This window comes from Solenopsis invicta, chromosome 4 (genome assembly GCF_016802725.1).
Source record: "Solenopsis invicta isolate M01_SB chromosome 4, UNIL_Sinv_3.0, whole genome shotgun sequence".
Classification (NCBI taxonomy): domain Eukaryota; kingdom Metazoa; phylum Arthropoda; class Insecta; order Hymenoptera; family Formicidae; genus Solenopsis; species Solenopsis invicta.
Genome location: NC_052667.1, coordinates 24,926,735 through 24,942,128, shown reverse-complemented (window position 1 = coordinate 24,942,128; position 15,394 = coordinate 24,926,735). Strand labels below are relative to the sequence as shown.

The window sequence follows — 15,394 nt, the reverse complement described above, 5'->3', positions numbered from 1 at the left end:
AGCGGTAATTGAAATATTTTAAAACGGGACACAGATAAGAGAGAAGTGAAGGTTTTCGCGAAAAGAAGGTGCTGACGTTGTCGTCTAGTTTAAGCTCCACCCCGTGTGGCTCGGGATCGGTCGATGAAACCCTGTGAACCCCACCTTAAACTCTATCTCCGATAGAAATGTATTATGCAACGCACGCGTACTCACCACCGGCTTGCTCTTAAGCTGGACTTTAATACTTTGTCTTCCTCGCTGTCCTCGCGCGCATGATATCATTCCGCGAAACGACACGTAATAAGTGCCATTTGACATTAAATATTTTAATCGTAGGCGGATCTGTCCCTCTCTCGCATTTACCGGACACGGTTATGGTCATCTATATCCGTCTGCCCTGAGAGAACGTGCATCCCTCGGCTATATTACGCCGCTATTAACAGGCTGAAGCGGTGGACGCGGTATTTGTTAACAAACAAATGTACATTAAGGCACTTTGGTTATATATGTTTGCACGTTATTTAGAAGAACGGACAGATTTAAATCTGCTGTTTTCTTCGAATTTCCTATAGTAACATATTGTTTTGAGTTAATACACTCAGAAAATCCTAAAAAATTAAAATAAAAAATTGTTAAAGAGTATATACCTTACGTATTTTTGCTTTTGTGCTTTAAAAAATCGATTACTTTTTCTCATTTTTTAAATAATTTAAACAAAAAGAGAGAGAGAGAGCAGATTAAAAATATGAAACTTGCAAAAACTTTTATTACATATAAACTGTTTACAAAATTTTCAACGCGTTTTTCTAAATAATATTTTCAAAAACTGTTTTCCACAATAATTATCTAGTTAATTAATCTGATTGATTCAAAATTTTTAGAAGATATTCAAAACGTGTGCGTGTTTCTCTCTCTCTCTCTCTCTCTCTCTCTCTCTCTCTCTCTCGCCCGACTTACAATCAAATAAAAATCCAACTTTTCGATTTTTCTGGCAAGAAAAGAAAAAGGAAGCGGCTCTGGTTTCAGGACCAAACTTCACGAGTACTCACGAGCAAACTTTTGTCATTGATTAGGAAAAAAGAACAAGAACAGGAGTTTTTTTTTCAGTTTCGATAACTTTTAGCTGCAATGTTAAAATTCAATGTATTCTTTACACAAGATGCTAAATTTAATTTATATACAACTGAAAAGTATGTGCATAAAATTTGACACACCTTTATACTCAACGTTGAATGTTTTTAACGTACCTGCTTGAAATTTGCTTTCGTTATATCACATTAAATTTCGCCGCTTTCGTATTTTTAACAATATAATATATCCGAGACAAGCTTAAAAATTTTTCAGGCTACAAATGACACGTGTTTGAAGCTACATTTACAATCTTACATTGACATATACATATCGAAATGATGCGATTTTTAAAGGAATTTAAAGGAATTTAATAATCTTGTGTTGTTTTTAAAAATAATAAACGTGAAAAGCAGTACTTCCCAAGAAAATTGTCGTTCTTACGAACTCGTTCGAACAGTATATTTTCACTTCACAGTAGACACGCAGGAATAATATTTTCTGAAAAAATAACTTCAATGCCTGCATCTTCTCTCGCACGCGCGACGTGTGTGGGTCCTCGGTGACGTAGCCTTGATACGAGCAAGATTACAAGGCGCTTCATTTACGAAGAAGGATGCGGGAGAGAATTTTCTCCTTCGCGTTCGCGCGGATCATCCGCGCGATGCAGCCCGTCCTGGACATCATTCCGTTTGGTCCCCTTTGATTGTCGAAATTACAGGACGACGTTGTTTGCCCGCGTCGTTTGCGCCACGCTTTACACGCGCGAAACTTTATGTTCACCAAGTTCATCAAGAAGTTGCACGGAACCAACGCGCGGATCAAACGCGCGATTTCATTGCGAAGCGATGCAACTTGTTCGCGCGGATCAAGCGTCGCGTCGAAAGGAATTTCCATCGCGTCTCTGATTTCATCCCGTCCCGACTGAGAAACGCGGCAGGATTGCAATGAGCGACGCTACTATCGGTTTGTCTTTTGAAATGTATAAATTTGAGAAAACTGAGAAGACAAATCTCAAATCTCTCTCCTTTCCCCTTGTGTTTTAATTAAAATTTTTCTTCTTTACTCGTTATATACGATGAGCGTATAGTATTAATTATCGCGCAGAGAAATTATTTTTAGTGCGTCATTCAATTAGCGACAGCTATCGCGCCGTACGGTTAATAAAAGCGTTTTCGGCAATAAAATACGACGTTGTTCGCAAACTAAATATTTGCTGTGTTATGTACATGCATTATCGCGTGAGCATCGTTTAATCATTGCGCTCATCCAATATCCTCTAATTCGTTTCTGCCTACCGAGTCCGTGGTAAAACAAATATTGGCACTGCCGATGCCGGAATAATCCAATTTCAACTTCACCTCCTTCGATCCGTCGTGTGTAAAACACGTTAAGACAGGTTTACTCGTTACGTCTTATTGTTAACGCAAGCTTTTTTGAGGTTTCGGAGGGAGAGAGAGAGAGAGAACATGCGAGAAAGAAAGAGAAAACATCTGACGTCTAAGTATCCTATTAATTCTAAAACCCTATATTAAGTGATATTTATTTATCAAATATTTATAATACGATAGTAGCTCTAATTTAACTTAAAATTATTTAGATAAGATAAACTACATGTAAACTAGATTTTAAATAAAATAAAAGGATTTAATTTTAAATTTATCTAGAAAAAAAAATAAAATTGTATATTGTTTTATCTAAATAATTTTAAAACAATATTGCTGTTGAGCAAAACAATTTAGGATATAGAAACATTCATAGTTTTATTTCTCAACGATAACAGTTTTTCATATAATTTAATGTGACAAAAAAAACATTCCGCTTTTAGATCAATAAGGTTCAAAGTTGCAAACTATAGAGGGAACCTATAACTCATATTATAGTGACAAAGTTCCTTGTAAAAGTTTTCGAACCATTTATAATTTTGGGACAGTTTTTACATTGCGCTATTATTTTCTGATAAGTGCAATCTGCACTGTTAAAAATCGGCAGGAGAATTTAATGAAATGTAACGAAAGCAAATTTCAAGCAGATACATTAAAGAACATTTAATGTCTGTTAATGTAAATTTAATGTTGTCAAAAGTGCATTAAAAGTGCACTACTTTCATGCACAAGATTTATTGATGATACATTAAATTTCATGACATTTTTTTAACAGTGTGGTGTTACAATTTTACAAAGTTCTCGTTGTTAATAATAGAACTCGTTGTTATTAACTTTGATAATTTAAAAAGATAACACAACACTTCTTTCTAAGCTAAAGCTGGAGATAATAAACGTTCTAATAATCTGGGTAAAGATAAGCTACTTTGTCAGCTAAATAATTATCTAGATAATTTTATAACGGCTAGATTTTTATGGCAAGATTAATATAAATGTAAAGAATGGTGTACATGCTATCGTTTTATATACAGAACTAGTTTTATGTGAAGATAAAAATTATTTTTCTTTGATAGGTAAACATGAAAACACATAGAAATGATTTATTAAATTAAATTTGCGAGATGAATAACTTTCGACACACACACACACACACACACACACACACACACGTTTTTATTCGAGTTTAACGTCTGAGTTACAAGAAAAACGTCGAAATAAAGTTGCATCCGCTCCATGTTTTCTTGAAAAGTGTCAAGGCGAGCCGAAAGTTGTCATCGACTCGGATATATTTCACAGACTCTCATGTTAGTCTTTTATCAGGAAACATAGGAAGATACATAGAAAGACATAGATATTTTGAGCGAAAGTAAGAAGTTATAAATTGATGACGCGCACGGTATACTAACTCAAATATTACTTGTATTAACTTGAGTCTTGTGAAAATAGACGTAAGAAGATGAAACTTGTAATTGGTTTAGGAAAAGAGAAAATAATCCAAACTAGTAATCGATATCTCGTGACAATTCACGCGCAGATATTTCAATGAAATTATTTGGTTTATTAAAATTATTTGACGTAAGGTGTTTTTTTTTTTCTTTCTTTTTTGCATCGCGATGAAGTTTATTCGTCTTGGATCGAAGAGGAATTTTATATTAGAGTTGGGGTAATGTCAGACTTTTGACGAGGGAAGCGTTGAATTTATTAATCACATCGTGACTGTTCCGGCATGAAAATTGATGGGGAGCACATTGATTTCTGAGACACGTGTAGGGAGATTAAAATTGAACAGTTATTTACTAAACGCGTGAGGTAGTAAAGAAACTCGATACAATATACTCATTGACGCGTAGTTATATTAATACGCAAAGACATATATTATTAATCATAGTATATAATAATGAATTGATAATTATAGTAATTAATTATGAAATATATATTTGGAGAGCTTTGTTGAAACAGGAAATATTCGCAAATTTAAATATGAATGCTTTTGAAGCATTGCTGGTGCAGGAATTATTTTGAAATTAAAGCATAAATACTCTTGATTGTGTTATTGAATGCTGCTGTTAAAAACGTTTTCAATAATTAATTTGCATTGGTATTAATTTTCGAAAACAAAGAATTTATAATAAAAGATGCTAAATAGTAATTATTTGATGACTTTTTGTCTTTCTGACGTCACAAAGTATTCAGGAATTAAAGTTCAATATTAAGCAGCTTTTATTAGAGATAACGCTATATTTCTCCGTGAGTTATTAATTAACATCATCGTTTGTTTTTTTTTGTCACAGACCAGCAGCTGAATGGTACGCAGTTGGAACATCTGGTAACGATATCTACAAGCGTGTGTAAGTAATCCGCAGCATTTAACAATAATCGCATTAAAATTTTACGTGCAATAAGCGAGGCGAGAGCGAAGAAAGGCTTCAATTATTCGGATCATTGAAAGACCGTGTGGACCGTGTTAAAATTTTATAAAGGTGAACAAAAATAAGACAAACGTTTTAATTAGAATGCATATCAATTTCAGATCTTAATTTCAAGCGTGTATCGAACAGAAAACAGATTCGAATATTTGTTGTCTTATATCAATAAACCTATATTATATAATATATATTTATGATTATGATAAGTCAAGGGGTACATAAAACAAAATAACACAATTAGAATTGACATCAGAAACCGTTAAAGCAGTATTTTGACTCCGCTGATAATTTCAATTTTTTGTGTTTTTAAAATATTATTTTGTATTAAGTAAAGAATATTTTGCAAATAATATGTAAATATAAAATACAAATTTTGATACAAAATTATATCAAACTCTTCATTAAAGATCAAAAACAAGAGCAGAAAGTTACCAAATTGACACTTTTAACGATTCTAATATCAATCTAGTAAAATATATTTAAACACAGGTCATGTTTTTAGTTTTCCGATTTATGATAATTCTATGCAACCGTCACGCTAGGAAAAATTTTTGTTTTTTTGTAACAACAAATAATTTGGTTAAAATCTACCAAACAAAACTATTTAATTAATATAAATAAATATTTAGTTAGTATAGACAAATCTTTTTTTTTATTGACATGTATCTCGTAAGAAGCAACCAAATTTTTTGTTTTTCATAAAACAGAATATTTAATCGCAAATGCTTCGACTAAACAATCTTTGTTGAAGGCACTAAATTTTTTTTCTAGTGTATATACTATAAAAAAAATTTGGTAATAGCTACTAATTGTTGCATAAAATAATGCCAATTAAATATTTAGTTAATATAATTAAAATAATTTTACTTGTCTGAATATTTAACGAAATATTAAATTTAGTAATATTTACAAAATATTTAGAAAAATAAAATTATTTTTGGTTATATTAATCAAATATTTAATTGGCATTATTTGATTCCACATTTGATAGCTATTATTAAAACTCTCTTTGCAGTGCACAAGTACTATTAAACGACCGTAAATTTAATACCTTAAAAGAACTGTGTAGAATGATATAAATATTTTCAAGGTGAACTGCAATAATGCTTAGAAAAATAAAAATCTGTTGGCACTTTGATATTCTTATCGTGTAAATGTCTAATTGCCCTCAACTCATTTAATTGCATACCTCACTTTCCCCTACCTAAGCGAAACCGAGCAACATTCGACTTCGCTAAAAACGATAACGTTGCTAATTCGACATAAGTCGACGTGTTGCCTCCTCGTTCGCGTCGCGTAAAAAAAAAAGTAGAATACGCGCTCGGAAAAGCGCGCCTCCGGAATACGCGAAACGCTTGTAACCCGTGCGTGTAATCGGTGCTCCGAACTAGGTCGAGGAGACAGTCCCCGTTTCGCCTCTACACACTCGCAAATTTATTGCTCGCAGCCGAACAACAATCGACGATTCGGGTCAGGACCGGGCTCCCGTGTTGCGCCCATACGGAAGTCGATTGAAGCGGCGCAACGAAAATCGTCACATAAATATGGGATAGTCGACCCGACTGACACATTGAATATAACATTTTCCCGAAGGAAGAAAGTGCAATACGGTATGCTGAATTGTGACAATTTCCTTTTCTCCGATATTGGCAAATCGTTGAATTAGAATTTCTGACAATTATAATATTTATCAAACATAAGATTTAATTATTATTATGATAATTATTATAATAATATAATAGTAAAACGTAATAATTGGAACTGTATATATTCTATTTCGCGCAATTATACGTTAATATATCTTGATTTTAAAACTATAAATTATGCGAATCTTGAGAGCTCACTACAAATATACGTGGCATCTTTGTTGGTATAAGTTATGAAGTATTTAAAAAAAAAAAAAAGAAGAAGAAATATGTAGGCATGCTCTCAACGAACGCACGCAATTATGTGCGAAGGAAAACAGCTACGGAAAAATATACATAGACGAGAATGTAAACGAGGAAAAAAATGCTATTCACTCTTATTCGTTGCCGCGTAAACTGTTTAGGAAAACGGCAATTAATGACTTGTCGTTTTAATTACGCATTTGCGAACGTATGGTACGAATGATTATTGCACTTAATAATAGCTGGACAAGGTTGACGCATAATCCACTGATTATCGCAGCCGCGTCTGCCTGGACCAAAACGAATACTACAGGTTTATTCTAAATGAGTCGCGCGCACAACGCACATGTGTTAAAGTGCGGTCGTATTCGCGATTTCTTGATAAATATGATCGCTGAAATTCTGCGCGACTACGATGCAACTAGTTTCTCGTCTATTTATATTTATAAGAAAATATCTTTAAGAGGATCGCATTATTAGATGAGAGATTAATCGTATTAATTAAATGGCCTTGGCCAGCATGGTAAATATGCAAGAAAATAATGAGAGGCTAAGAAGAGTTTCGTTGAATAATGTATGATATTGCGGAATTGCGTGATACGATAGACGTGAGTAAAAAGAGAACGAAATTTTTTAATTGTTGAAGAGAGACAAGCAGGAAAAAAATTTTAATTAAGACAGTTAAACGATATGTATCTAAAACTTTCGTTTATTGTATCTTTTTATGATTCATTCAAAATTCAAGTTTAAAGACAGCTTCTGATCTTTGTCCGCGGTAATGGCATATTTTGAAACATTTTATAGTTTTCCGACATGCACAAAATGACGAACGTCATCCGGCGCGTATTTCTCTCTAAATCGCACGATCAAATGCATTTCATGAAATTCGATGCAGTTAATTCGATAATAGGCTTATTTCGATAGATAATTCCTAAGTGAAGCCCTCAATGTTTTAATGTTAATCCATAACAACGCGAATTTGTTTCCGGTTTAGCTGATCGATGGGTATTTGTTGTTGTCCACGCGCTATCGATTGCACTGAAAATGTGACACACGTATATACAGCAATTAATTACGATCATTCGCTTTTGAATCGCTCGAAAGATTAAAGGAATCTACTAACGCGCATAAAATTACCGCGCGAATGATAATAGCATTGATTTCGATCATCGATTTAGTGTGTACTAATTGAAAGTTCTCTGTGAGGGAAATTATAATTATTTTATAATTAATGAGGGATAATATAATTATTTCGTAATTACTTCTAACATAATCGCTCTCGCGCAATTTTCGTAATATGTTGCGCATGAAATGACGATAAATGCCGCAATGAGCTGTCTTAGTTGAACAAGGCAGCACTAAATAAAGCTGTTTTACTTTTATCAATAAAAACGGGCTTTGCGTCTAAAACAGACGCTTAAAAGATGTGTCGTAGGAAGTAAAAGAGGGTAAAGAAGAACTGGAATTGGAACCGACAACAACGCATTTCTTCAATACAACGAAAACTTGTAACGAAATAAATGTATGAGACATTTTTATAAAAGTTCGCTGTAACGTTTATTAAATATACATTACTTTATGGTTTATTATAATATATTGTAATATTATTTGATTTTTCTAACTATAGAAAATAACAAAAATATATATTATTTTTTTGGAATGAGTTTGGAATGATATTTTTTAGAAACAACGTACTAATTAAATAAAAACTACTCACATGACTTGTAAAAACAATAATTGTTACAACTGTTGTTATTTGTTCGTTATGCGAGAGACTTGCACCAGAGAATGACAATTTTCAATGCTGTTAACGTTTGAAAAGCTAAAATTGCACTCAAATGGCTAGAAATTTTTAAAGATTAAAAGATTAATTAAAGAAATAAAAATAATTGTGATGTGTAGAATAAATATTAAAGGATATAGTTTTTGTGATTAATAATCATTTTAAAATTGATTGCAAATAATGTTTTGTTAATTTCTTTGTCATTTCCAATTTATTTTTGATTTGGGTCTTGTTAGGCATGTAACATCAGAGTTTAAAAGAAACATTTTTTTGTTTCTTTAAAAATGTCATATGTGAAAAATACACATATATATATTTTTTTTATGGATCATTGAAATAAAGATTTAATTCTTACAAAGTTTATTTTAATATCTTCATAAGTTGAGTTTTTAAAAATAAAATCAGTTAAGTAGGTCTTATTTGATTCGGGTACCTTATAAGTTAATAATTTCTTATATTTTTATTCTTACTTTAATTCACAATTTTAACACTTTCAAAGGCGATATGATTTTAGCAACCGGTTACCTTGTTTATCGTACCTTTTTTCAGCTTGTTGCAAAACAGCTTATAATAAATTAATTTGTTTTTGGTGCAAGGTTAAACATTGCAATAATAATAAGTAAAACACTGCAGTATTAACCTGAAATATCAAGCTACAATATTCATTCGCGCACAAATCATGTTCAGGCGCGGATCGTAGGCGACGTTATAAAGTCACGCGAATAAATGCAAAACATGGAACGAACAATTTTACTGTGATGCCGAAAAATTTAGCTATAGAAACAAATCAGAAAATAACTTTGTGCCGGGCTATCAAACTTATTATGTAAGACATTTGAGCTTCGTGATACTGCTGCAAAAAGTTTCGACATTTCAGCAACCAGCTTAAACGTCGAATAAAAATTTTTTAATGGTTTAATGGTCAACGTAATTATTTTCAGATGTTTTTTCAGGAAAACTGTTCTGTCCGTGTAAATGTACGAGAAGCGGTGCAAACAAGTAATACTAGTACGCGGAAAGAACAATTTTGCTGAAATACAGATCTGAAAATAAATATGTTGAACTATTAAAAAATTTAACTTAAACGTTTAAGTTGGTTGCTGAAATGTCAGAACTTTTTGCAGCAATGTCATCATGCTTGAATGTCCTACATAATAATTTTGATAGGACGACATAAAACTATTTTCTGATCTGTATCTAGCTAAATTTTTAGATGCCGAAAAATTATTCTTTCCATGTACGTATGCAACAATAGTAGAAAAGACGTTCTCGCACGTGTACGTACATCATAAGCGAACGTAAACGAACGATAACGGAATGTGTTGATCGTAGGACTTTCCCCAATAAGACGAATGCAGAAAGAACAATTTTATTGCAGCATCTAGAAATTTAGCCACACAGAAAAGAAATTAGTATCAAATCAACAATTCATTGTTTCATATATAAACAAGAATGTAAATCTTCTTGGAAGAATTTATAATTTTAAACAGACATAATTTACTTACATGAAAAAAATTTTCCTGTTTATGTAAGCAAATTATGTCCGTTTAAGATTATAAATTCTACCAGGAAAAATTTATATTCTTGCTTATATATATGAAACAATGAATTGTTAATTTGATACTAACTTTTTTTCTGCGCACAGATACAAATCAGAAAATAATTCTATGCTGGACCGTAAAAAAATAATTACGCAGAACGTTCAAGTATGATAACGTTGCTACAAAACAGTTTCGAGATTCTCGCAACCAAATATCCGATTTAGTTTTTTTAATTCAACATATTTTTGATTCAACATATTTTCAAATTTACATTTCAACAAGATTTTATTGCTCTTTCCGTGCAAGATAGAGCGACCATGAGTTGCACAAGAATATAGTTCGCACCATAAAGCAAAACTCTAAAGGTCAATCCACATATTTCAGACTAGGTTCTGTCCCCAACATTACCAAGGCAATACAATAAAAAAAAATAATTGACATGCATTCGACAACTCTTCCCTATAAAATATCTAAAAATTTAGATACAAATCTGAAACTAACGCTGGACCATCAAAGTAATTATAAAGGATATTCGTGTATAATGAGCAATACTGCAAAAAGTTTTAATAATCTAGCAAACCAGCTCGAGCGTCCTACATAATTATTTTGTTTCATTACCAAATTATTTTCAGCTTAGCATCCTAAATTTTCAATTGCTTCAGCAAAATCGCTCTTTTCGCGTACTTACTTCACATATTTGTCTCAAATTTGTTGAATTACCACCTCATTCGTTCGAAATCCCGTGACACGCTTTGTCGGACACACCTCGTAGAAATATATTCGATATTTCATTCTGGCGTCGGACAACCGTCTCTTCTTCGCCAAACTTGGGACTCTCTATGGAAAAGTCAAACGGGGAGACAATTTCGAGAAGGACAACACATTCGCGATTGTTGAGAAAATCTCTATTTATTCAGGAATATTCGCGACGAAATTAACAGTAGATATTGCGTGCTATATATTTTTCTTTGTACTTGGGAACGGCTTTTCGATAATGCACGCTAGTGCGTGCGCCCCGAGATGTTTCTTCAGCTTTTCCTACATTTAATATCCTGCCAAAGACGAAATACTTTCATCCTTCGCTTTTGTTTTCGCGAGGAAAATATACGAAGAGCCGTAGCGCATACACGATTTCTTTCCCGCATCTCGTTTCCTTTTCTTTGCTTACGCTTTGCTTCCTCTCGCTGCTTTCCGCGACTCCTCGAGTTCCGTTGAAAGAAAATCCGTGAAAAGAAGCTTATTAGAAGCTTATTTTTTAATCTCTCTGCTCGTTATTAATTATGACGTGCTAGGCGCATTTAATCGCGTTTTGCCTGTGTAAGTAAGTACGGCGCGAGTTAATCCAATTAATCAAAGCTGTCGGCATCATAGATGATAATCCTAAACCTGTCAGGACTAAGAAAATTATCTTGAAATTGTATCAGTGAAGAGAGAGCTCGTAGGTTTGCTAAAATTGTATAACTGAAGATTAAAATTAATCGAAAAATTCGAGAATCGTGTATACTTCTAAGGCAGGAAGCCTCATAAAGTATTAAATTCTGATTTTAATGCGATCCTTTGCGTATGTATCCAAATAAATTACATAAATTAATTAATTTATAAGGTATCGGTTGGTTCTTTCGTTATATCTCTGTTCAAAATGTTTTATACAAGAACTGTGTGATAAAATTATTTATTCAAATTAATAATATTTTTTTTAATTTTAAAAATAATTATTTTTTTTTAATATTACTTACGTGGATAAATAGATAATTTAAAAAGTTTCTGCATTTTTATATTTTTTGATATCTCGAATAGTCTTTAAGATATAACGAAAAAAAAAAAGGTAAAGACTATTGTACTCAAGAGACGATTTCGCTCCAAAACCGATTTTTTTTTTTTTGCCTCAGCCAATATTGCATAAATTCATCTATTTACGTAACCGACATCTATGTATACAAAGTTTCATTAAATAGAATTTGATACTACGAAGTTTTTCCTTGTAAAGTCCATATCAAGTTCCCCTGCAATGGGGGATTTTCTGTAATTAATTATAAAAATTTTACAGAGCAAACTAAATGAGATATTGACATCCAATGCAAATTGGCAAGTCGACGTTGCTAAGTAAATTCCTGTCGTAGCCTCGTACAAACAAGGTCTTTAATCTTCTTTATATTGCATATTATTTTCTGTTATTGCCCCAAGCAGAAACTGGAACGTAGTGTACGCTCGACACGAAAATAACAAATTGAGACGGATCATCTCTCCCTCATCGATGACTCGTATCCTTTGTGTAACAGCACTTAGAACGATAACCCATTAGCGATGTTAGGATGGATGATACGAAAAAGTAAAAGTAATAAAGTGAAAATGTCAAGGCGTGGCGCTCGTAGTGTTCGGCATTTTCCACCTTTCGCGTGTCTCCCCGCAACGAAATATCGTGCACGAGAGGCGACTCGAGGCAGAAAGACGTTTCCAATTATTGCCACTTTTTCGATCACGAACAACCGAGTACGCGCTCTTCGCCGCGCAACTTTCCTCGCCTCGCTCACGTAGTTCGAAGGTAACGAACGCGAAGTTCATTGTCTGCGACCTTATTCGAGTGCGCGGAGTATAAACGATCTCTCGCGCTCGCGAATGTAGGCCTCGGCCGGTTAACTGGATCACGACACGCAATTTCTATCCTAGACCTTCGTGAGGCTTGACGCGACGCAGTCCATCACGTTATCGTGTGAAATCCGTAAGCGTGTACCGATCTTGATTCTCGCAAGCGCGATGCAATATTCAAATCCGACGATGGCATTTAATTCTGCGAGACACGTCACGCGAACCCGCGCGCATCCTTATCGGAATTATCTGTAGTTATTTGTAATGTATTGCCGAGAAAATAACATTTTCATGTATTATTATTCATTATTCACTTCATTACAAGTAAGAAAAATAAGTTCCTATCGCGATAACGTTTATCTAACGTGTGAACGCACGTGGTTACATGCTCGTGTGCGAAGGACATAACTTGCGAAGGAAACGATGCACCTTGAACGTCGGGATCCCCTCTCGTCTTGTTCGAAAGAACTTAACCGAATCCTATTATAACATTTTTCCAAAATCCAAGTTCTTAAGAAACTTACACGGAGAAAATCTTCTCTTAGAATTCACCTTTAAAATCGTGATATTTTGAAGAATTTTTTTTTATTTTCTCTTATTTATTAATATCCAGCACAATAAAATATAAAATATAATGTTCGGTTAAATTTTATGGAAAACTACATTTTGAAATGAAAATTCCAAGAAAATTCTTCAGAATGTCATGTTAACTTACGACTACCATGCTTTTGAAAGTAAATTCTGAGAAAAAAATTCTCTGTGGGTAAGAATATTAAATTTCAATGAGTTATTCGAATAAATAGATAAAAAGAAAAAAAACGATAAGCTAATATCAAAAGTCGAACACGTAAGTGATATAAATAATATAAATGATAAGGTAAATTTATTTGTCTTTTATCTGCGCTGTAAGCAAGAAGTACTTCGTTAAAAAAACATACTTTCTTACTCTCTTGACTTAACTTCCATATCAATCTCAATATAAGCGTGCATCCACAACATTTTTAACGTTGACACTCTCTTTTAAATTTTACCTTACTGACTTTATTCCTTTTTATCTCGAAATCGTTGCGTTTTTGTATTTTTAATTTTCATTTTGAACTTTATTTTTTATTTGGCTCGTGCCATGTGGAATTTCTATTACATGCAGGGTTGAGCAGTAACTAGTTCAAACAGTTAAAAGTTAAATAATAAAATTAGATGTTAATAAGTTTTAATTTAACTTAAACAATTTTAAAGGAGTCAATTTTCAATGCCAACCTTGAACTAGTTATTTTTAAAACGCATAAACTTCAACTGCATTAACTCTTTTTCCTAAATTAAAAATTTATCTAGATGAAGGAGAAAAATACATTTCTGTATAAAAAGATATTTCATTGTTTCATACAAACTTAATTTACAAATAAAATATTGAATTTATTTGATGACTCATGATGTAATTGTTTTATTATTTAGAGTAACTTTAAAAAGTTACGACGTTCTAATTTAATATAAATAATTTTCATCTCACGTTAAAAGTAAATTTAATCTTAACGTAACCGAGTTAGGTATTAATCCTGCTACTTATAACGTAACTAAATTTATTTTATAAGTAATTAATTGTAATTTAATTTAATTTCGAACGAATATTATTTGACTCAATTTTGATTACATGTTTAACATTTATAATATTATTTATGTCCGACCTTATGCGTCCGATTTCTGATGATGGCTTATTCTTTTTTATCTATTTATTCTAACGTTTCATTATTGTTTTTAATTTCTTAATTTATTATTTATTTCTATACATTAGTTTAACAGGGCTAACGGTGATCATATAAAGCGGAAACGTCCCATAATCATTATTAAATGTATGAATAAACAAAGAATTTTATTTTAATAGAAATTCTCGATTTGATTTGAATAAGGAATTTGTTCCTTGCGGATCATTCTGTATATGTCCACTGCAGTGGCTGTCGGGCGCCAGAAACTCGAGACCGAATTGTATATAGCAAAACCGACACGTGGAACGTCTACAATACGCGCGATGCAAATGGTATATAATCGCGCGATCCGATCTTGCCGCCGATCGATCATTTTCCCTTCCGATCACGAGGGGTCACGAGAGACGTGACGCCGGTGGCCCATCGCAATCGACGACATTGCTGTCGTCGTCGTCGTCGTCGTCGTCTTCGACCAAGTCAGACCCTGAACTGGAAACGAGGTTCATTGTCTATGACCTTACTGCGCGCCCGCTGTATATTCGCGGTTTATTCGTAGAATGCGAAGAGGCCTCGATTGTTAACTGGCGACTGGCATGCGATCCGCCCACACCTTTCTTTCCCGCTCGAGAGCGCCGAGATTCGAGCCTCAAAGGACGGTCGAGAGCCTCCCGAAAGCCTTGGTCTTGATCGCGTGACGCCACGTAGAAGTCGAAAAATTATTCCCTTTCGGGCCCATATACTGGTGTGACGAAATGTGACTAAATTAATTTCGTGTTTAGCGAGGATCAACACTCGACAAAATTTGTCCAGCGCCCTTCGCAAATAATATTAACCGTCAAAATTAATTTTCCAATGTTAATTATCGACATCTGCCAATATTAATTAATCAGAAATCAGATGTCCGTTAAATCCGAACGTAATTTAAATGACCTTCCATTTCGCTCGGCGTTTAATGTAATAGGTGAACATGATATATAAAAAATTCACATTTCGTTGCGGAAAATGTTTCTCCGCGGCTGGAAGGTTTGAATGGA

The 15,394-nt window shown here is 33.3% G+C and overlaps 1 protein-coding gene across 2 annotated transcripts in view; it reads left to right on the top strand.

Moving 5' to 3' along the window:
- Window positions 1-15,394, top strand: part of LOC105200148 (solute carrier family 12 member 4) — a 145,144-nt gene that overhangs the window by 32,294 nt on the left and 97,456 nt on the right. For both annotated transcript variants that reach the window (XM_011167569.3, XM_039448846.1), the window contains exon 2: window positions 4,727-4,783. In XM_011167569.3, coding sequence (XP_011165871.1) covers window positions 4,727-4,783 — 57 coding nt within the window. The remainder of the gene's footprint in view (window positions 1-4,726; window positions 4,784-15,394) is intronic.